Source organism: Notothenia rossii, assembly GCF_949606895.1.
Source record: "Notothenia rossii genome assembly, chromosome: 9".
Classification (NCBI taxonomy): Eukaryota; Metazoa; Chordata; class Actinopteri; order Perciformes; family Nototheniidae; genus Notothenia; species Notothenia rossii.
Genome location: NC_136907.1, coordinates 20,161,322 through 20,185,595, shown reverse-complemented (window position 1 = coordinate 20,185,595; position 24,274 = coordinate 20,161,322). Strand labels below are relative to the sequence as shown.

The 24,274-nt window shown below is 38.7% G+C and overlaps 1 protein-coding gene across 2 annotated transcripts in view; it reads left to right on the top strand.

Moving 5' to 3' along the window:
- npas2 (neuronal PAS domain protein 2) overlaps positions 1-24,274 on the top strand; it is a 55,663-nt gene that overhangs the window by 21,972 nt on the left and 9,417 nt on the right. The window contains exons 1-14 of one of the 2 annotated variants that reach the window (XM_079647877.1): positions 7,453-7,814; positions 13,153-13,352; positions 15,599-15,655; positions 16,854-17,008; positions 17,152-17,243; positions 17,449-17,538; positions 17,851-17,971; positions 18,983-19,096; positions 19,253-19,371; positions 20,482-20,564; positions 20,681-20,787; positions 20,872-21,019; positions 21,470-21,554; positions 21,651-21,777. In XM_079647877.1, the coding sequence (XP_079504003.1) occupies positions 13,297-13,352; positions 15,599-15,655; positions 16,854-17,008; positions 17,152-17,243; positions 17,449-17,538; positions 17,851-17,971; positions 18,983-19,096; positions 19,253-19,371; positions 20,482-20,564; positions 20,681-20,787; positions 20,872-21,019; positions 21,470-21,554; positions 21,651-21,777 (1,354 nt within the window). In that variant the 5' untranslated portion in view covers positions 7,453-7,814; positions 13,153-13,296. Of the gene's footprint in view, positions 1-7,452; positions 7,815-13,152; positions 13,353-15,598; positions 15,656-16,853; positions 17,009-17,151; positions 17,244-17,448; positions 17,539-17,850; positions 17,972-18,982; positions 19,097-19,252; positions 19,372-20,481; positions 20,565-20,680; positions 20,788-20,871; positions 21,020-21,469; positions 21,555-21,650; positions 21,778-24,274 lie in introns of those variants that run through there. The other variant, XM_079647878.1, reaches the window with a different exon arrangement.

The following is a 24,274-nucleotide window of genomic DNA, read 5'->3' as shown; positions in this document are numbered from 1 at the left end:
GCACCATAGAGCACGCACAAAAAAACTCCCCACACGCAAACACACAGTAAACCCGCAACTGTTACAATGAAGGCTCGATAATCAGCTCACGGCATATAGGCAGGGGTAAAGTGCTATTTTTTACGAGTGGGGAGCGGACCTCACCTCCTCTAGGGGGGTCCGGGGGGGATGCTCCCCCGGGAAGATTTTTTTTAAATATTGAAGTTAAAAGCATCAATCTGGTGCACTTTGAGAGCAACATTAAGAGATCTATGGATACATCTCTCAACACCCAGATGAAACACAACTGTAAGCAGATGTTCTTTTTCTTTATGGATATTTTACAAATCACTCCCCTTTCAAACTGTATTCTTGTTTTACTGCCATATAGTATTTCATAACTGTTTTTCCTTTATTCTCTTATTTTTTTTATAACTATAATGATCATGTGAGGGTGTGCCGCGGAAATAATCTTTTGAATAATTTTTGACCAAACCGTTTGAGACCCACTGAGATAACTTAGACTAAAGTTAACTATCTAAACACTCAGAGAGTCCTTTAGCTCACCTGAGCCTCTCAGTCTGAGAGGAGAGCTCTCCTCCAGCTTGTTGTGGAACAAACAGCTCCGTATGTCCGTTAGTGCAGCTAGCTAACCAGATGCTAACAACACGATCCCTGCTGCTGGCACCGGTCCCTCTCTCTCTCCCCCTCTCTCACACACACTAAATGCGCTATTTCCACACACACACAGAGCCGCGAGCTTGAATGACACAAGCACACTTTTATTTCCATGCAACTCTCTGATTGGTCTGGTGTCTTGCCTCTGTTGCATTCACTGAACACGGGAAATTACAGTCCTGCCGTCCTTTCTAGTGTCTTGATGAGGTTCACGTAAAGCACGGTTAATGTATTATATTATTGCGGTAGGATTGTCCGGGGCTACAGAAAAAACATTTGGGGCAGGCCAACATATTATTTTACCAACAATGTGGAATTTATTGGCTACATATTACACAGATTATGCACAGCGGGAGCAGCAATAACCGTCAAATAATAATTCAGACAGGGGAGCTCCGCACCCCCTGCCTGCCGCTAGGGGGTGCTGCAGCGCCCTCAGCACCCCCCTTCCCGCGCCCATGTATCAGGGGAATGGGGGGTTGGGCCACGGCCATTCCCGCTCGAAAGTGCTGGAGACGCTGTATTACATATGCCAGGCCTGTAGGTGGCGCTGTAGTCTGCCACAAAAGCAGCGAAGAACACTTCTCACAGAATCAGCCTTTGCAAAAACAGGGCTGGAAAGAGCAAATAGAGCGAAATGAGGCATGGCTAAAATGCATGATCTGTTTGGTATTTTGAAAAAAAAACTTCACAGACATGTTTTATATAGGTATGGCCCTACAATATATTATTCAAAAATAGCATGATAGGTCCACTTTAAGAAAGTTATCACCAAAAATGTTAAGAATGTTTTTAGAGAACGTTATCCTACCTTTCAGAAGAACATTCTGGGAACCAAGATAAAACATACAGCTGAAAACGTTTTAAGAATAGTAGGGCATAATGTTCTAACAATGTTATCAAAAACATCTTAAGAAGGTTATGAAAAATATCTTAAGAAGGTTATCACCAAACATTTCAAGAATGTTTTTAAAGAACGTTATCCTACCTTTCAGAAGAACATTCTGGGAACCAAACTAAAACTTCCCGCTAGAAAGATTCCTTGAACAATGAATGGTAATATTCTCAGAATGTTTTTAGAACCAACAATGTCTAGCTGGGAACTCACACATGTCATCGCAAACATGCAATATCTGCTTACAGCTTATCATGTATTACGTGCTTGTTTGTTTTTTTCAAAAGGAAAATATGGTGACATCAGATTTTTTAAAACATTCTTTTCAAACAAATGCAACACGTTTGTTTTTTAAAGCGCTCTAGAAATAAATCTGACGTTGACCATGACCGTGTTAATATTTGCCATCACAGCAACGTTTTATAAAAAAAGAATAACCTCCTGAAAACATTATCCGAAAGTTGATTTGAAAATGTTCTTCATTTGTTATCATGTTAACATTGAGGGAACGTTTTATAAAAAGAACATCTGTACTGTGTTACCTCAACAACGTCCAAAAAACATCCTTATAACGTTGCAGGCAAAACGATCCACCTTTGTTAACATATCACATTAAACGAATGTTTTATACCAAACTTTCTGTAATCTCAGGCCTCAATAACATCCTCAAAACATCCTCTGAATGTTGCAGTTAAATCGTTATGTCTTAGATTACCTTAAACCATATAGGAACATTATTTGAAATAATAAACATCCTCAAAAGGTTCTTTGAACATCAGATGAAAACGTTTTCTTTAAAACATTATTAGAACCTGTAGATAACGTTAGCCAAAGTTGTGAGAACGTTCCCTGCTAGCTGGGATAGTGAAGGCATGATCTGCTCCAATTTCACACCTCATGCCGAAACCTAACCTATCCAACCATGAGGGCAATGGTATTTAGTATTTAGCCAACGTTATCTAGCCAATCAGTCAGAGAAGGACTGTTCATGACTTTGGCATTCTTTGAGAAAAATATTTGTGCACAGAATTCCTCGCAGAGCCGCTAGCCAGATGTGCAAAAAGGACCTTCTGTGTTGTTAAGTAGCACAATAAACTGTGAAAAGACTTGTGGTCACGTATTTAGCAACTCTTTAGCAAGATTGAAATAGCTTCTGTTCAGATTGTGCTCTTTTATCAGCATAAGCACAGGATCAATTCAAGTCTGTCATAAAAACAACAAAAACATCTACCTACTGAAAATCCGTAAATAGCTGAATGACGGCTATAAGGAGTAGTAATGAGTTCTTCCCTGGCTTCAGTCACTCACAACAAAACGAAATGTTAATCCAATTCAGGACTTCTACAATTGTACATACTAAGCAGCCTCTGTGGAGACTGCACAACCAGCTTAACGGTGGAATGATTGACATACAAGTTACAAGTAAAAGCCCTGCATTGAAAAGGTTACTCGAGTAAAAGTACAAAAGTGTTAGTGTGACGCGTTTTCGAAGAGAAAGTCCATAGTGAAGCAAGATAGTTTTTGGGATATTTAATAAATAAAATCATAACATAGTAACTATGGACAAAACGGTCAACAGAAAAAATGACAGCACAAGCTCACCCTCTGTCATCCGCACTGAAACAGGTGGCTTAAATAGACAAACCACACCCACGTGACAGTTACCGGAAGTGCTCAACAAACAAATAAAAGTGTCGTAAACAAATAATAATAATACAAATAAGGAACTTGGGCTAAGTAGCATTATGGCGCCTACAGTTAGCATCAAAATATACCTAAACTACCAAAAGTAAAAGTACTTATTATGCAAATTGGCCCATTTCAGAATAATACATATTATATTTTGATTATAATTATAGATGCATTCATGTGTTTATCCAAGCTGGTAAAGGTGCAGCTAGTTTTAATGACTTTGTATACTGCAGGGTAGCTTGTGAATTTACTCCAGGTGTAACTAAAGTCTTATTTAAGAGTTGATTATATTTCACATAATTAATCCAAATCTGTAAAGTAACTAAAGGTATTAAATAAATGTAGTGGAGTAAAAGTACACGATTTACCCCTGAACTGTAGTAGAATAGAAGTGCAAAGTAGCATAACATGGAAATACTCAAGTAAAGAACAAGTATCTCACAATTGTACTTAACCCTTGTATGGTGTTCATATTTTTGTTACTCAGCCAGTGTTTGTGGGTCTGGTGGACCCGCTGCCTTTTTGGGCTTCAATTCAACACAATCAAACTATGTTAAGTTAAAATACTCAACAGATGTTTACTTTAGCCCTTTTACATTTGTTAGATCACATTAATGAAGTGCTACTTGTTTTTTTTACCCACTGACTGGCTGGTCCTGTGGCTCTTCTTTTTTTTTGTAACTAGCTGATGCTCAATCTCATCCTCTTCTTCAAAGTCACTGTCAGACTCAGAATTCTCAGAAATGTGATCCTCACATTCTGAAACCTCTTCCTCTTCCTCTACATCATCATCAAATGGTTCTCTCTCTCTTCCAAAATCATTTGCAAGGCCCTCTGAGCAGAGAATCGTTTGGCCATCTTGATCAGTTGTGATAAGGACCCAAACTAGCGGAGCTTTATTTATTGTGTCTTGACCCAAATTTGCAGCTTGGATAGAGTGTGAAAAAAAGAAAGATTGGTTCCCGCAAAACATAATGTGGGAATGTGAGAGCAGACAGGTGTTGGTGCTTGAATTTATCAACAATGTTGCAACCTTGTGCGGGAATGGCAGGGGCAGAAACACAAAAGTCTCACACACACACACACACACACACACACACACACACACACACACACACACACACACACACACACACACACACACACACACACACACACACACAGAGAGGATGCCCGGACCAATGTCCACACTTTTGTTTGCCCCGGGTCACCCATACCCTCTATGTCAGGGGTTCCCAACCTTTTTCCCCAAGAGCCCCCCCAAATGACTACTGTTGGAAGATGCGCCCCCCCCCCCCCCCACACACACACACACAAGGGGGAACAGCGGTAATAAAGTTTAAAAGACTAAACAATTGTACAACTACTGTCACAAACTGGATGAATGTGAAGTATTTTGTTAAAGGAGGATGGAAGCGTAATAAAGGAGCACTATTGGAGTGACTTTGATGGTTATTGGACTCAGGATTAATTCATTTGGATTCCCGCTGTATGAAGAAATTAAAGGAAGGCGCAAGTTGAAACAATTCACAAAGGGATTAAACTGTTTAAAACACATACTCAAAGTAAAACGGATTTTGCCGATGTGTTTATGTGAATTCAAAAGCCGTAAATAATCTACAAAATGGAGGAGACCGATCTGATCGAGGCAACTGTGACAAATAATCCAACTGAAACCGGCATGGACAATGACTATGTTTTTAAAATGCGCTTATCCGGAAAAACCTGGTTTGGAAACGTTACTTTTTATGCTTATAATAGCTACTAACTTGAATTTTTATTCAAATTAATTAATCAATAATTTTTTTTATTTTATTTTATTGTAGAGACAAGGCTTTTAGTGACAATCATGTATTGCGTTACAATTATTTGTAAAAAAAAAAAAATGTGATCTTTGGTCGGGAACCACTGCTCTATGTAATGTAAATGTCACAGAAAATGAGCTAAATAATGCAAAATACCATACAAGGGTTAAGTGCAGTACTTCAGTAAATGTACTTAGTTACTTCCCACCTCTGATACAGATTGACTATGGCAATCAAATAATGGTATGGTTGTTTAGATTCTAAAGTTGCATGGCCTTCTCAAAATAGTATTACAAAGTAAACACTTTGCCTTCAATGCTCACTCTCAGTTGTTTCAGAAGTTCATTCTTGTGATTGTTTAGCAGAAGCAACATATTTGGAGTCAGTCTGTTATTAGCCCTTGGATTTAGTCGTGCAGAATACTGACCCACATTTGGGACTTCAGCTGAGGGAGAAGGCAATCAGGAGGTTATGAAAAAACAAAAACATAGGAAGTATGGATGTACTTGAGGGGAAAAACCTAATTCCTCTTTGGCTTATTTATTTCATTATGATTTTGAGTGTCAACCTTGTGTTGAAATTAAGTATCTTTCCTTCAGATTGAGATACATGGTTTATAGACAGAGTCAGACAGGCTAATCTGCTTGTTTTGCTGGCAGGAAGGAGCCACTCGTTTCCCTCACCTGATCTACATGTGATTCACGTTGATGCTCTAAACTGTGTTTTAATGTAATTAATGCCAATTACTCTAGTATATTACTTAATTTCAATTTTGAGGCATATTGACTCGCCTACTTCCATTGTATGCTACTTAATACTCACCCCATTCTCAGAGGGAAATATTGTACTTTCTTTGTGACTAATTGAAGTTTAAGTTATGTTATGCAGATTAAAATTAATCTAAAAATAAAACCACATACATTACAATATATTAGTATAGTGTACACTGCAAGCTGTAACAATGATGTACACATAAATGCATCAATACTTATAGTCCTGAAATATTTAGCCTTTAAAAGATTCTGAAAGTGGAAATTCTCCATATTAAGAACTTCTATTAGCGGTCCTATTTTGATGCGAATACTTGTACTTTACTCGATTGAACACAGAACTTTTACTTAAGGTTGTAAAAAAGATCTGAATACTTCTTCCACACACACTTAGTGACAGTAGGCTGACAGTACCTGACAGGTAAATGGATGTATCTTACATTTCTCAAAAGTCAACCCCTTACTTTTACGAGTTCACACCGGGCTGTTCTTACTTGATAATTGTGAACCTAATAGATTAAAGGCTTCTTGTCAAGCTTCCACGGTCAAGTGGTTTATAGGTTAAGACCGTGCACACAGGGCGGATCTACGGGGGGGCAGCTGCCGGAATTCTAGGGTATCATGAGTATTTTCTGCTGTTTTATACTATATTTGAGTTTGTTTATCTGAACACCTTGTTTCTCTTGTGCATTAAGAACACTTGTGTTAGGGCATGATTTAACAATAAAAAGGTTATAAAGTATAAATTACCACGTACTGTACGCCCTCCCAAGCCACCCTGGCATGACCTCTTGCCCCCCCTTTGCCACCCCATGTAAATTGTTCTAGAACCGCCAACGCACACACACACGCACGCGTGCACACACACACACACACACACACACACACACACACACACACACACACACACACACACACACACACACACACACACACACACACACACAACAGTAGAAGAAGTATTCAGATGCTTTACTTGAGTAAATGATCAATGCATTACTGTCAAAATACTTAATTACAAGTTGAAGTCCTGCATTTAGAATCTTACTTTGGTACAAGTACAAAGGTATTGTGGTATCAAAGTAAAAGTAATCATTGTGCAGAAAAATTGCCTTTATGTGTATATAATTATATTTATATGTGACCTTTCTAGATAATATGGTTGCATCACGTAGTTATGTTGTAGACAAACAAAGTTCTGATTGACTTTTTGTAAAATACTTAAATAATTTCACTCTTTTTTGAGTTGCTCCACTCGTTTAGTTTTTAGAGATTTATTTTGTTAAAAGTAGCTTAAACTGTTTGATACATGTAATGGGGTAAACTTACATTGTTTCTCTTTAAAATGTAGTGGAATAGAGGTATAAAGTAGCACAAAATGGAAATACTCAAGTAAAGTGAGAGTAGTCCTACCTCCAAATTGTAGTTGAGTAGCCTACAGTACTTGAGTAAATGTACTAAGTTACTTCCCACACACACATTACACATCAACATGTCATTTAGTGGGGTGCTATTATGCATAAAGCACATGCTAAAGATTACAATCACCCCCCCCCCCCTACAGGTTTCTGTCGGTTGTGCTCATGTGCTGCACACTGCTTATGCTGCTGCTCCTGCCGTCGTTAGCCGAGTATTGAGCTACCAGCTGACCTACTTTCTCTCAGCCACTCGGTCCTGTTTACAAGTCCCTGCCAGCGGAGGATGTGGAATACAGTGCTTGGAAAATAGACAAACACAGCCCGCAACTAGCAAACACCACAAAAAGGGACATTTAGCTGGTGTGTTTTGTTGATAAATGAGGACTGTCAAAGCCACAGACAGCTCGCCGGCGATCAATAACAGCACGTTATTAACTTAGGCGTTGTTATGCAATGTAACGCTTTCGGTGCTCTCGTGGTGGTGACGTTAAACTGCTATGTTGTAGTTTAAAAAAAATGAACAGATTGGTTAAAGTTAAGTGTCGACCATTCTTTCTTCTGGACACACGTTTTCAAGGTAGGTGAGATTTAATGTAAGCTTTCAGTGTCTCGTTGTTATAACATCGAAGTTTACCAGCGTTTTAAAGGAGATGTGTTCGACAGCATGCTTAGCTTTTTTCAATCATGCTTACTCCTGTCAGACTGTTTAGGCTGAATATATTGTGTGTGTGGATTACGGGAGTCTTGTATTAGCAACGTTACAGGAGCTCTTGAATGCTGCTTACATGTTTTCAGCGCACAGTCATTCTAGTGCCCTCGTTACAAGGTTGAAATAACCCATTTCTTCCCCCCTTTTGTACCTCTGCTGATGGTGACATTCATGGTAAAACACTGAAGGGATTGTCAAACGGCAGAGAGCAAAATGTTAAATGTCACAAGAAAATAAATCCTTTAATAATTTCTCAACGGGTTTAGGTCAGGCTGATGTTAGCCAACCTGGCAGCTTTAAATCTACTGGAGTTCACATTTCTTTCACTAACCCACTGTTTTTCATTTTAGCCCAGTATTTTGGACTTCTCATTTGCACTTGACACAGTTTTATTACACAGAGGTCTGCGGATGAAGTGTGACAAAATTACTTATTTACTATACTGGAAGTTAAAGGGTCATTGAGTGCACTCATTGGCCCACCCACTGTTTTTATGGTTAGGTGTGTAACCTATAGTAGCCAAGGGTTTCCTTATCAGTCAACAACAAAAATCCCACCAGAAATAATGCTTTTACAACTTACAATATTTGTTTTAAACATTTAAAAATGTCAATTTACCCCTTTGCATGTGCAAATATGCATTTTGTAAATAAATGCTAAGATATTGATAGACAAAGGACCACCAGATGAATTCCTGATCACAAAGGTGTTGGACATCGTGATGTTATTATGTACTGTATGTATTGTAATATTTACTAACAATAAGCATTTATGGGTAAATTAAAGCAAATTAGTGAAATATGATTCAAATTATTTGCGATGTAAGATCAAACAGGCGTATGTGTCAAATCAATCATTCCCAGTTGAACTAAAACAATTGTCCAGCCAAGTTAATGTTTACCTGACAGTTCAAAACCAGCTGCAGGGGGAGGTGGTCCGCCAATGTAAACTTTACACACACAGACAGTAGCAGTCACTACTCCAGTTTAAAACTAGTCTACCAGTACAACAGCAGCATCAAACTGCGAGCTCTTGAGCTGGAACCCATTGTATTTTTGAAGACTGTTGAAGCGGACAGGTAGCATTTTCTCACAAGCTTTCTGTCACCTGATTTATTAAGTGTGTATGTGTGAGCAATGGATACATAAGCTTGATAAACCCTCTAATAACTCTACTCTGAATGGTCAGCAGCACTTAATGAGTGGGTGTATTGTGTTAGTCCAGATAGGGCTGGGTAATATATTGATATGAGACTGAATTTAATAATCAAACATTGCCTGTGTGCCGGTTTTCAAATCTCAATAATGAGAAACTGCTGCGAATATCTGAGCTGGTGAGACTGTTGGGTTCGAACCTTTATATATTCAGTCTATGGTTCGAACTTGAAGTTTGAAGTGTCATCTTTACTGACCATTTCTGGTTTGTCGATTTCAAACTAGAAAGTATGCAATCAATATGGATTCTATGTTGAAATATATTGAGAAAAGGTTTCTGGAGGCAGAAATCCAGTATTGCCATTAAACAATTATTTTCCAGGTTTTGTTAACATTGCCTATTATTGCTGAATTTGCCTAGAGATATGAAGAGGTCAGAGGTTAGATGCAAAGAAATTGTTCAAGCCAAATTCTAATATTTGGGTCATATGATAAACCAAAGTGCACTCAGAGAACGCAGACCTCTGCCAAAGCTATTTCCATAAGTAAAAAATAATGCGTATATCTGTCTCTTGATACATAGCAGCTCCAAAATGTAATGTGTTCTTCCTTGGTCTATACTACACACTTCCAGCAAGTTCTATGAAAAGCGGGTCAGAAGTTTTTCTGTAATCCTGCTGACAGTTTAATATGGAGGTAATTATCTGCCAAGATAATAGAAGCAAGCTTGCTCAGTATGTCACAAGTGAACAAAGTAGGTCTCTTTGCTCTTTGGGCTTCCAATAGAATAGATTAAAGATAAACTGCACTAATGTGAATGAATGAATGAATTACCCAGTAAACTCATCAACACTTAAACAAGTCTGGGTGTTTAGCTCTTATCTGCTTCAAGATTTTGAAACTGTGTCCTTGTAACAAAACAGTGAGTCAGATCTGAATATAGTTCTCAGTACAGACATGCTGTGCATCCGATGAAAGTATGTGCATGCCATCCATATGGAAAAATCTATAATAAATCACATATGGCAGCAAATCGTTTTCAGCTCTAATTCTTACGTGCCGGGGCCGACAGACCACACCTCAATCTCTGATCAAACGGGTATTCTGTCTCTGACGGCTCTGAGGAAAATATCTGCTGTCAAGATCTCTCACCTGTTCCAAGGCTTCTACAAGCAATCGTTATCGTAAAGTTACTGATGGTTTCAGAAACAATCCGTATGATCAAAAAGTTTGCATCATTAACTGAGAGCCACACACAGGTGTTAGTAATCTCTAAAGGAGGATCTGACAGAAAGCATGACCTCATTTAATTTGAATCTGCATGAAAGTGGAAAGGTGCGGGGAAAAAGGGTTTTTTCAGATGTCGTTTTTCTCAAGGCATTAAAAAGACTCTAAATATATTTAAAAATATGCACTGTGCTAATGCTGTTTGCCTGGTGAGTAGAGTGAAATTAAATATACAAAGGAGCAACATTATATCCCACAACAAGCTATAGGGTGAGGTGTGAGGTTCGGTTGGTGACAGCAGGGGCTTTTCCTCCATTAAACTTTAAAAGAAAGGAAACCTACACTGCCTCCAGAAAAACACACAGTTATTCCAACCCCGCATTTCCTGTACGTTTAGTAATAAAGCAATTTCTTGTCAGAGTAACAGTCTCCATCCTTTTACAGCCTGCTTACTTCCTGAGTTTACTCATGAACTTGAACTTCAGTGTACTGACTGTCATGAATTCAGGTTGCTGGTTAAAGGCTTTAAGTACCGCCTAAGGCACAAGTGTAATTAGACTCTGGTGTTTTTTAGAGGTTAACCTTGCAAGGTGTGGTAGGTTTAACCTCATTACTTTAGAAGAATGCTGGTTCTATGGGAGGTTTTGTTTTACACAGCTTTGCAGAGGCAATACGTATAGGTTAACGTTGCATGCGCTATTCTTGATGCACTGAAAATTGCTTTTTTTCCCTATTCTAATTTCTTTGTAGTAGGCTAAATTGTATTACAAGCGTGGATTTATTTGTTATATGTTGCTTAAATTAAAATGTGTTTCTCGTTTTGTCAATACAAAACGCCTATATTTTTCATTTTGTTATTCTATCAACATTTTAGGATACATTACAGTTCTATATGAGATAATTCTCAAGCTGAAATCAGTAGTTTGGCAGTAAGTGAGTAGAGCAGAGCAGTTATTGCAAGTGTGTCTGAATAAGTGTTAGTTTTTCGCTCAGCAATTGCAATTTTCTTTGATGCTGATCATGAATGTCATGATCAATTTCGGAAAAATCTTAGTGACCCAATTAAATAATAGCTCAGATTGTCTTTAACAATTAAGAGCTTGAGTCCTTGGCAGTTCAACCTCCTTTGGCGCAACGTTTTCTCCCTGCTGCTTTCCATTTGAATGGGTTTATGTGGATGGGAGGGAAGGAGGAGGTGTCGGGTTGTTAACAATAATTAAGACTCATGGAAAAGTGCGTTTCAATTATCCTGGTTTGTGCAAGTCATTCCTATCTTCTATGAAAGTAAGCCTGTGGGAACATTTGAGCAAAACTGTGCACAGCAGGGACTGGTGGTTTTAGAGCATAAAGTAGCATTTCGATTTTAAATGAGCCTTAGGTCAGAGTGACATGATTTTGGTTGAACTGTTTCACTCTTCTGAATTCTGTAATTGGCCATAAAAGGGGGCATTATTCACTGTTTTCAAATCCCTTATGAGTGCAGTGACGATGCAAACCAAAGATGAAACTGTACACATGTATTTTTGCCTTTAAAGACAATCTAGGGATATATGTATACTTTTTCTTTAGCAATAAAATGTTTATTGTGGTTAATCCTAGACATTATCAGCACATGGGGTTTACATCTGCCCATGTGATGATGTGAATCGTATTAAACTGAAGTCTCTGAAATCAGCTGGCTGTCACGCTCCTTGGAACACTTGAGATGCAATGCCCTGCGTTTTTTGGGGCCAGATAAGCATTTATTCTAGAGTGACAGTGTTGAAAGGTGAAGATCGAGGGGATGACAGGGATCGCAGGGAGCCTGTACCTGCCAGCTCTAACCAGAGCAATCTCCTGCTTTGTCACTTGAAATGTACCTTTTTTCCAATTAGATTGTACATCCTTTAATCCATTAGCTATACCTACTTATCCGATAGAGGTTTTTTGGAGCCAATCCTTGCTGACATCAGGCAAGAGACAGTACACCCTGGACCGGCCGCCAGTCGATCACAGGGCAGAGGCACAGAGTATTCAGGGTTACAATACATCACTCTGAAGTTAATATTCCTCCTCTGACAATGGGTTTCAAATGTATTTGAAATTAAGGAAAATACTTAAGGATACATTTCCTGAGTTACACCACCAAATTCACTTTACCTACCAACTGCAATAATACCCTTGATATACAATTAAAACATTTCAGGACAAAACAAACGTATATTACTTTAATCGAGGCTAAGGGAAAGTAGTGTTTTCCGACTGAAAACACTACCGTTAAAAGTGGAAAGGAGAAAAATGGAGTGTTGTTGAGACTATTTCAGACATATGGTGCCTGAGATGATGCATGTTCTGTTCACCACATAAAGACACAGAGGCGATGTATTAATATCTGTAGCTAAATACAGTCTTCTGTTGTTCCATTACAGTAGACCAAGGCTCCAGAGTGTGCGTTCTTAGTTAAATCCATAATGGATGTTGTCTAACCTTGACAACAGAGGATTTGAAGGAGGTGGCTGTTCCACTCTTTATTTTCTTTGCTGGGTTATCAAAAGAGCTTTCTGCCTCAGACAGTTTTCTAGGTCAGGGGAGCACCTCCTGTGAAAAACACTTCTTTAGTAATGAAGTACTGTAACCAGGCAGTTGAAGATTGCTAGTGCACTTTACATTGCATTATTAATGTTTACCCAACAATAGTAAAAAAAAAAAGATGATTGGAGGTTGTATGTCCCAAATTTCACCTGCTTATTTTTTCTTGGGTTAAATAACACAGCTCCTCTGCTAAATGACCACTTTATACCAACATTACAGGATGCTGTAATCCATTTTGTGTGTCTTTTCCCCAGGATTTGGCGTTTCTTTGATGGACTTGAGAAGGCGGTGGGCAACTGGTCCGTGAGATGTTTTTTCCAAAAGGGTGCTCAGACGAGGTCAGCGCGGATGGGACTAATGAGATCTGAGAGCGGGCCTGGCTGGGGACAGGAGTGAGCATGGACAATCTTTCTGACTTCGGGGGCACCTGTCCATCCACACACAGGGAATGGGAGTGAGTATCCAAACTAGTTCACTCTGTGATCTCTATTGTTCTTCTGTTACACTGGTAAATATAAAAGGTGACAAAAACCTGAGCTGGGATACGTTGGGACCTTTATTTCCTTCCATGAAAGCTTTATTCAAACTATAATTTTAGCCGTTTTCTGATGCACTAAAACAAATGTTTTCTTTTTAATTATATAGAACACATCTCTTCCCTCCTAAAGTATTTTGTCTATGATCCTTAGAAGTATCTCTGGCTTATAGACCTAAAGTAAAATAGCTTTTGTAATTTTCTCCTCGAAATTATCTCAATTCCTCCTCTTTCACTATTTCATATTTCAATGGTAAGCTAGATGACAATGTGAGTTCACTATTAATTAAGGAATAGATCAATTATAGTAAACAAGTGTATGGGTGAAAGGGATTTCTAAAAAGGATCCTGAGAAATGTTTTGTAGCCTACATTTAAAATGTACAGCACCACAAGACACAAGAGGAAATGTTAAACAAGTGTTAAAATACATTCCAATAATTAATTCAGTAAATGAAAGCTCCTTACAATCGAAATAATCGGTGTCATGCTAATTGTGTAACCCCCCACCTATATAAATATAGATATATTGAGTATAAAGTACACGTTGAGTTGCCACCTGAACATTTCTCACAGATGTGATCAGAGCACTTACATCTGCGGGATCTGTGATAATTTCTAAACGACAGTTGGAAATGTATTTATTTACATTGGCTAATTACAAGTGTTATTCTTATTATGTTTTTTTTTTTACTAATTCTCTAATTCTAATGATCTTCTTGTTTTTAAAGGTACATCTCTCATGTCTTGTATAAAAAGTCCTCATAAGAATAAATCCTCCATCCATTATTACTCTTTTTGAATATTGATCTAATACATGCAGAGTTACACCTACACATAGAAACCAGCAACCATTATATTTCTGACTTCTGCTTGCTTTCAGTTTCCATTATGCACTGTATCTCATCTTTCATTGAGAAAAGCCTTATGCCCCTCATGTATGAGCGTGGCTTTTTGAATGCTCTGGACACACCAATAGCTCACTGTGCACATGGAACAAAATGTGGTTTTACCATTTGTCATGTGTATTTTCAAATGATGGTACCTCATTACTCATGTAGGAAAATATATTTTAAATTAAAAAGCGCAAAATAAATCTAAATCCTAAAGTAGCTTCAAGGGGTTTTTACAATCTGAACAGCATACAACAGCCTCAATCCTTAAACCCTCAATTTGGATAACATTAACTCCCTTTATAGAAAGGGGAAAAAAGCGGGGAATCCTGAGGAACATAGTAACTGTATATATCTAGACAATATTACCATGTAGGTATTGCAATTCATAAATAAGAAACACATCTTATGTGGTCTATAAATACATAAAGTATAGAGTTTGAGGCAGGCCTTAAACTCAAAACTGAATCTTTAGAAATGGAAACTCTGTGGACCTAACTAAGAGCAGAAGTCTGGTGGCACTCCTTAGAGTTGTAATCTGTAATATGGTGTAGTAACATGCACAGAGTAACTCACAACTGGCCCTATAATTCAGGTTAAAGTCTTATTTGTATAGGCTTTATGACTTTATGATAATGTCTATTACCATTGATGAACTTGTGACAGATTATGAAAGTCCGCCCGTGCTGCCCCGGCCACAGATAGTAAACACCTACTAGCAGTAATGTGTGAAAACGATGAGACTGGCTGCTGGTAAACCCTCTGCTCTGTGACACAGCAGGAGGTTGCATACATCAAATGTGATTCCACATGTTGAACTTGCTGCCATATTTCCTGCTATGATCAAACAGTGTGAGCCTGAGTGTGCATGAACCAAAAATAGGAAGTTTGCATTTATGACCCGTTAAATAACACAGAAGACAAACAAGGCAGCTCATCTGGGTTACCGGGTTATTTGAACAGAATCGTGGCACTACATTTAATCAGTGGGATTACAGTGTGTCTCTGTTTATATCCTTAATTTATCTGACTAGCAGACACATTATGAAAAATCACAGAAGATACAGCACATGTATCAAGTGATTGAAGAATTCCATTGAGCTGCTTGGGTTTCAGTGTCCTAGCACTGAAAACACTAGGACAAGTAAATGCTTTAAAGGTCTATTGTGAAAGGGTGAAAAATGTATCATGACAAAATGTAAATGCTATTATCTGATGGCCCTTTTAAATCATCAAATATTTGACATTTGTCTTGTCCCCCTGTGTTTCCCAGCACCAACAGCTGTGTGGACGATTTAATGGATGAAGATGAGAAAGACAAGGCAAAAAGGTATTTCGTTTTTCATTTATTTCATAAAGGAAGTCTGTAATATCTGAGTAACATACAGGATGTTGTATTAATGATTATTACTAAATTCACTTTTAGTTTCTCTGTCTGCCTGGAAAACATGCATCTTTTGTGAAAGTCATCCTTTTAAAAAAACCTTAAAGCCTAATCTCATGTCATGTTTAAGAATGAAATCCATGGAAATTCAAGTATTTCCTAAATAGATTCAGGTAAAACTGCGCTCATGAGTGGTAATTACTTCTTTGTCACCTCTTGCTCCTCCTTCACGCATTTCTAGACATTCAATAATTCTCAATGTAAGAGCACCAGATATAAAGTAATCCGCTGTATGACTTCTTTCTTTTAGATTTGTATTAAATATATATATTTTCTATGATTGCTGACTGTCATGTTGGGGAAGCTTTGTTGAATCTTTACAAATGAATATGTCCCGCTTCCCTCAAGATACCTTCTTCCGACTAATTTGACTAATGTGTAATTTCTGGAATTACATTTCTTATTACATTAACCTTGAATTCACTAAATGGTACGTATGAATGTACCATCTCAGATTAGTCGATCTCAAATCACAACCTTTTTCTTGTAAAAGCTGAATTAATAACTTCTTGGTACAGAGGGAATCCAACACAAGCTGACTGACACACCACTTTTGAATTGTTTCCGCTACATATCTAACGGACGGGGAGCAAAAGGAGTATTCCTTTGGAGTTGTGTTGTTGACCACCTTTTGTTCCTAATGTAAATGTAAATCCAATATTCTCAACAAAAAAAGAATATCCTTCAGCTTTCTAACATCGTCTTTCTGCTGTTCGCCATGTAACGCTTTCACACTACTTTGCTAAACACTTTTAATACTGCTCTAAAATTAAGTGTGGCTGTGACCACGTTTAGGGCCATAGCTGATGGAAGCACATTAAGAAGGATATAAATAAAAAATAGGCTGTTCAGTTAAATAATGTGTTCTGTATTATACCACTCTTGTCACTGGTTGATCATCTATTTTAAACAGTTTTTATTATTCCATCCATCTGCAACAAAGTGTGTCCTTGCACTCTTGGCTAGCTTTTATTTGGTAAAGCGCTCAACAATCTGACAAGGATTTAAATGTTGAAGAACGGGTTCTTCATTGGCTTGCCTTGAGATTTCACTGATCTGTGTTCTCTCGGGTGGACTTCCGCAGGGCGTCTCGTAACAAATCGGAGAAGAAAAGAAGAGACCAATTCAATGTGCTCATCAAGGAGCTATGCACCATGCTGCAGGGCCAAGGCCATCCGCGCAAGATGGACAAGTCCACCATACTGCAGAGGACTATCGACTTCCTGCAGAAACAGAAAGGTAAGAAGGTATTGCGTGGTCTATACAGCATCCAGGCTTAATTTGGGAAATGTTCAAGGACTGTATGAGGACGGTTTTTACTTTCAAACTTTTATACATGTATTATTACGTAATTATTCTCACTTAATCCTTTTCTTTTTCAGACATCACTGCACAGAACGAAACCTGCGATGTGAGGCAGGACTGGAAGCCTTCGTTCCTCAGCAATGAGGAGTTCACTCAGCTGATGTTGGAGGTAAGGCCCAGGAGGAACAGCCTGAGTCACTTTAGCTCCAACATTGATTTGTGTTATAAATAAAGCAGGAAACACTCTCCCTAACTTTAAAGCTACATTGGCACACTAAATAATTAGTAATGCATATAACTATTACAGATGATGAGATGTGGAATGGTAAGCATTCTCATTTACGCCTTCACACATTCCTTTCTCCTCCTTACAGGCCCTCGATGGTTTCCTAATAGCGTTAACTACAGACGGCAACATCATATACGTATCTGACAGTGTGTCTTCACTCATTGGCCATTTACCGGTAAGTGAAGTAGCCGAAACTACTTTTACTCTATTGCTAAAACTCATTTGTTTTCTGCTCTAATCCTTTTGTATTTTTTGTTCCCAAAAAACAAAAAAAGAGAGTTTGAGCGCTTTCTTTCAGGGCTGTTAACCTTTATCGTGTTAATGAGAGAAAATTAATTTGATCAATTACTGCATGTGCTGGTTTAAGTCTGCCACAGGCGTAGAAATGGCGTTATCCTCCAGTGTGAGAATCATGTGACCTGTTGTGCTGCATTGTTGCGTAAAGGCTTTAAAGACTGACCGTCATGCACCTCCCCTTTTTCACCAGTCCGATATGGTGGATCAAAATATCTTGAATTTCCTCCCGGAGCGGGAACACGGGGAGGTGTATAAGCTGCTATCATCCCACATGCTGGTGACTGACCCCATTGCTGCTGAATTTCTTGAAAGTGAGTACCTGTCGTCTGGCTCCTGATTGTTTCCGTCACCAGGTAGCGTCCCACATCAGGAGTTCACAGGTTCAGTATGTTAGAGCAACACTGTGTACATAACACTCTTTTCCCGGTTAAGGTCTTTATATTTAGAGCAGGTTGCTGAATTTAGGTCTGACGTTTATTGGATTGCTGATATATGATTAGCCTTTTTTGCTAATTATAGGGGCTAGCTTAGTATCATAGTTAAGACTTTAAATCACTGTTATGTTCACACAGTAATCTAAAGGAATGTAGTATCTGGAGCTCAAGACACTGACCTTAATCCCGCGTTACTGTTGGACTTGTCCCAGGAAAAGAAACTTGCGAGAAGCTCATGTCTCTCCCGATACTTAGAAGTCTAAATAGCGAACAGTCCCAGACCATGTCTGGAGCCATTGTGACGTCTTTGCCACATTTAGAAACTTGTTCGTTTTGACAAGGTTGGACGTTTTATGGAGGTTAAAACTGAGCTGCTTCATTAAATTAAAAAAGAACACTCAGACTATTAAGGGCAAACATGTCCCATTAAAAAAAATATTGATCCCACCACCACAAAGATGGTGTTTCAGATCTGGTTTCAATATTTGACTTTTGACAATGTTCCCCCAGATTGATTTTTGATTGTTTGTCCTTTGGGTCAAATACTTTACATTTTCCAATTGAAAATAAAAATTCCCACTAGCATGAAGTTCACAAAAAAAATCACTACAACAATGGCACATGTGAACAAACTGAACATTTAAGGGTTCAAATTCTGGAGAATGTATGAATATTTTTTGAGTTTTGATCAGAACTGATGTTGGTTAACCCATTTAACTCAGGAGAAGGGGTATTATCTAATTTTTACAATTTGTTATTCAGGTATGTTTGTCCTCTAAGGACATCAGAGCAATTTCTTTTAAAGAGAGGCACAAGGTTTAAGTGAAATAATTGATTATAACGTAAAAAAAAGCTGTTTTAATGAAAATAAAACGTGCTGTTTTTCAGGTGAGGAACATATTGAATTTTGCTGCCATCTAGCGAGAGAAAACATTGACCCGAATGAGCCGGTTGAGTACGAGTACGTCAAGTTTGTTGGAGATTTCAAATTCCATAATAATGGTAAGGCCTTTTATTTTCTTCCTGTTTCAATGTATTCCAGTTCTTTAACATTAATGTCGTTTTATGTAAATACTCATAATCAACTGAAATGGAGAGAATCTATATATTTAAAAAAGTAAAATGGACCAACCCATGCTTCTCGTCCTTGTCATGCAGTGCCTACGTCTTCTTGTAACGGGCTGGATTTGACGTTACCAAGAAGCCTGCAGACGTCTCTGGAAGAGCAGGTCTGCCTCATCGCTACAGTACGATTAGTCACTCCGCAATTTCTAAAGGTAAGACCAGATCCAAATTCCTGTGCTTTTCTTTTCCCCGCATATGTTGCATTTTTGGCATCAATTCTCTCAGATGAATAAAACAGGTGGTGCTGGTGATGATGATAATCAAAATGGTCTGTGGTCTAATGGCATGAGTGGGAGCACACATTTTGTTACATGCAAACTCCATTGTTACAAGCACTCTGGAGACTTCTCTTTGCACATTGTGTCCTTTTTCAACTGATTACATCATTAGATTACAGATGAATCCTCCCAAATGTGCTCTCTAAGAGGACATCTGGACAGTCATTGAAGTAAATTGAAGCCCTGAACCTTTCTGAGGTCTTTAATGTTCAGATCAACTCAGATCAAACTTAAAAGAAAAGTAAGATGAAGCTAAAGACTAAAACATTGTGAGTCTATCCCAGAGGTCGCGTTAACCGAATATATTCTGTCTATGACGGAATTTTTTTAACAATGACGGAAAAATCTGAAAGCAGTCGGTCATTTTGACGGATTAGAACAAACTCAGAACAGCCCCAAAGTTTCCCCGCAGCAGGGCTCTGGTGTTATGCCGTGTTATGGATGCCCGCCAAAAAGGAAATGATATCGTTTCCAGACCTAACTTTGCTGTACAAATCTTTGAAATGTCTGGGAGTTTATGCTTTACGCTGTGGCGCGCTCCCGCGAGTTGCATAGCACACGGGATAACACCGGCGCTAACAATTCACGAGCGAGACACAGACACAGATTTGCCAGATGGAAGGACTGTTACAGTCAAGTCTGGACCATATGACACATGGAATATTTTTACCCTCAGACTCAAGACACGTACTCCCTTTAATTTGCAGTTATTTTTAACTCCAAACCTAGCATATTTTTCACAATTCCTCCCACAGAGTACTTTAAGTTGTCACATGCGTTCACCAAATTCTTAAATGTTAAAGGTTACAGCTTTAAGGCGTTGATGAAATAATACAAATACGATGACATGTAAAAGATAAGCTGAATTTAGTAGATTCAAATGCTCTAACGAGTACTTAGACAAAAATAACATATTATAGGATTGGTAACTGCTTTCTTTGCTATAAAAGCCAATAAGTAACATTCTCTGTATTTTCTGTTCAGGATTTATGTAATGTGGAAGATCCTTCTGATGAATTCACATCCAGACACAGCCTTGAATGGAAGTTTCTGTTTTTAGATCACAGGTAAAACTATATGTATGATGTCTTCTCCTATCAATAATCAACATTATAGCTTCTTTTTTATACTTTTTTTTTTTCTTTCTCACACCTATTTTATCTTCTTTTTTTGGATCTTCAAGGGCTTCACCAATCATAGGATATTTACCTTTTGAGGTTCTTGGCACTTCAGGCTATGATTATTATCATGTGGATGACTTGGAGCTTATAGCTCAGTGTCATAAGCAGCGTGAGTATTTCTGTCACTCGTCTTTTATAATCCACCCTCAGATGAAAATTGGTTTTGGTTTACATCTTTTATTTTCCTCCACAGTAATGCAGTTTGGAAAGGGTAAATCCTGCTACTATCGCTTCCTGACCAAAGGACAGCAGTGGATTTGGTTGCAGACTCACTACTACATCACCTACCACCAGTGGAACTCCAAGCCTGAGTTCATCGTCTGTACGCACACTGTTGTCAGGTAGGCCTGTTGGTTTAATCCTGGAGTATAAAATATATGCAAAATAAAAGTTATAAGTAAAAACATATACATTTTGTTTCATTGGATTAGGGAAGTACGTAATGCACCGGCTGTTGGCAAAAAAGTAAAATTTACAACCGTGTATTTGGGTCACTATAGATAAAACAGAATTTTACTTGGGATAGGGTTTTATTTGCAGAGAAAAAACTCAGAATTGTGCACATTTTCAAATAGAACAACAGTATTTGAATTTAAATTGAGTCCCAAATGTACGAGAAAAAAGAAATGGGACATTTTGCGTCTTTTCACCAAAAATGTACCCATTTTAGTTTTTACCCCCCTGCTCTATATATTTTTGTTTTCAACCCTAAATTGCCATAATACAGCATTGTATATATTTGAAATACAGCACACTTTCAAAACAATCTCATTTTCGATTTTATTTTTCAGTTATGCTGAAGTGCGTGCTGAAAGGAGGCGAGCGTTTCGCTTTGAAGAGCAGTCTCCAGCTGGAATCGCTCCCTCTTCAGTGAAGGTAACAGACGTGGGTCCTTCTACGAACAATCAGCAGCTTTTCAAAGGTCAGTCTGTATGTCAGATTCAGATACTGAGCATCCACTCTGTGTTCCAGGCTCAGGAGCTGTACCTGGACATCTGCTCCACTCTGAACCCTCCGCGGGACAGAACGAGCGGCGCACGTTCGGTTTCCTCCCACAGCTCCAGGAAGTCCTCCCCCACAGCAATGTCAGACTCCGCATGTGAGTCATCCTCTGCTCCCCAAAGTGCTGACTCATTCAGCAGCAGGTGAAAATGTACAGAAATCCTGCTCTTATATAGCTGAACGAATTATAGCTTTTTTTATTTAACTGAAAGCAAGGAATTATCTGCTGTTGCAAAACCGTTTTAATATTTTCCAACCTGAAAGTTGATCTGAAAATACTTCTGTAATCTAGCAGAACAAAGTCAATAAACCACCTACCTTTTTATACTGCATGTGGGTGACGAATGCACCCATAATGAAATGTTTAAAGGCTTACTTTAGCGCGCCCTGCTTGTGTGAGCCTCCAGTCTCGCTGTTCTTCCACCCACCATCTAATGTACTAAAACAATTTACTCCCATCTGCGTGTTTATGAACAATTGACAGCTGCAGACTCATTTCAGACGCTGTTCATAAACATAGCTGCTGCTGCTCTCTTACCACAAATGAAATAACTCTCACTATTTCCAAAGATATATTGATGCAGATGGTTTTTCTTCGCTTCTCTTTTCTGGCTGACTAGGATCAAATAAATTATGAATGAACAGTGTTGTTACTTATCAAACCACAAAAGGAAATGCATTATACAATATGTTCTGCCTTGACCATAGTGCCTCTTCAAAGGAGGAATCGACAGTCCCTTTTTAAAGAGGATACATAATATCCTGTTTCCACTTTTGTCAGGGTCACCTATTATGCAAAATCCACTTTTTCATGTCTTTTCTACATAAACATGTGTCCCCTCTGTTTAAAGAGATTCTGAAAGTTTCAGGAAAAAATATTTGCTCACTTTTTGATCCATTTATATAAAAACCTGTCTGAAAATGAGCTGATTAGATTTTGGCCACTTTATGATGTCATAACGATTGTTTGGCCAATAACCAACCAAGGTAACCCCCCCCCCCCCACCACCTTATCACCTGAATCTCCTCCTAGAGCACCATTGGATTATTTTTAACCAAATATCTCGCGAAGGGGCGTGGGGAATGGCTCCTTATTTTCATCTAAAGTAACAGAAAGAGCAGGGCCGGTTTTTGGCATAGGCGACAAAGGCGGTCGCCTAGGGCGCCAGATCTGAGGGGGCGCTGCGCTGGTAGCTCTGGGAGGGAAAAACGTTTTTTTGACCGTTAGCGCCCATCCTAATTTTCGGCCTTGATGTAACAATATTCATAATTAAGTAAATGTAACACCCTTTTCACCCCGGTTACACGTTTCATTTGGCCTGCACGATGGGCGCTGTAAGTGATGAAAGTGGGGGATGTTGGCTTGTCAGGCGCCCGCAGCTCACAGCCAAAGTGCGAGCGAGCGCGGGAGAGAGAGAGAGGGAGAGAGAGAGAGGGTGCACCGGTACCAGCGCTGTTGTTATTAGCATCTGGTGCTAGCTGCTCTAACGGATATAAGCAGTATATGTTTCTACAACCAGGGAGGAGGAGAGCTCTCCTGTCAGACTGAGAGGCTCAGTGAGGTAAAGGACTCTGAGTGTTTAGTTAACTTTAGTCTAAGTTATCTCCGTGGGTCTCAAACTTTTTGATCACAATTTATATAAACAAGGCACTCCTTTATAATTATTGGGATAAACAGATTTGAAATTAGTTCAATGTATAGGCTTGTTATAGGACAGTAAACCAAAAATATTGTTTAAAACTGGGGAAATAAAAAAAATATGCATAAATAAATAAATGTTAATGTTAACTAGGTAAAATAAGATACGAATGAACCGGCCCTGAGACAGAGGCCCAATCCCAAACGGCCCCCTACACCCTACCCCAAACACTACCCCTCCGTTTGCGCGTTCGCGCGGAGGGTCTGCCACATTAAGTGCTGTTCCAAACCAACGAGTGTGGAGCGGTGTGGAGGGGGAGTGTGCTATCAAGCCCTGAAACAGCGAGTCTGCATCGGTGCTGACTTGAGACCGGTCTCTACCTGACCGGTCTCAACGCTGTGTGTGTCCGTCAGGAAACAAGCTGTTAACAAGTAGTTCCAGCAAACATCCACTGATAAACTGCGATGTTAACAACCTCATGATAACCTCATATGTTTTAACTTAGGATCATACCTGTGTTTAGTCTAGAAAAAGGTAAATGTGTGAATTTTTTAATAAAGTTGTGTATATTTACAGACTGTTGCAAAAACTAAGAAGCTTATAAACATCAGGTTTAAAACTAAAAGAGCTTTACAAAAAAGTAACACAATTAAAGATGTTTTATTTGAGTTATTAATTTACATTTTTTGTCAAAGAGATGCTGATCTGAAACCGTTGTTACATACAGTTACGGCATTTCCTGTTTCTGCCGGAGAGAGGGGAGTTTGTCCCAAAGCTTGCCGCTGTATTCACTCCCTCGATCTGACAGGAAGGAGCCTCATATGTCACTCCGTCACGGAGGGGGAGTGTGTAAGGGTAGGGTGTAGGGTATGGTACATCAAATTTGAATGGGACATTTTAATTTCAAAAAATCTATTTGGCTGGCATTGCATTGTGTTCCAATTAACATAAAAA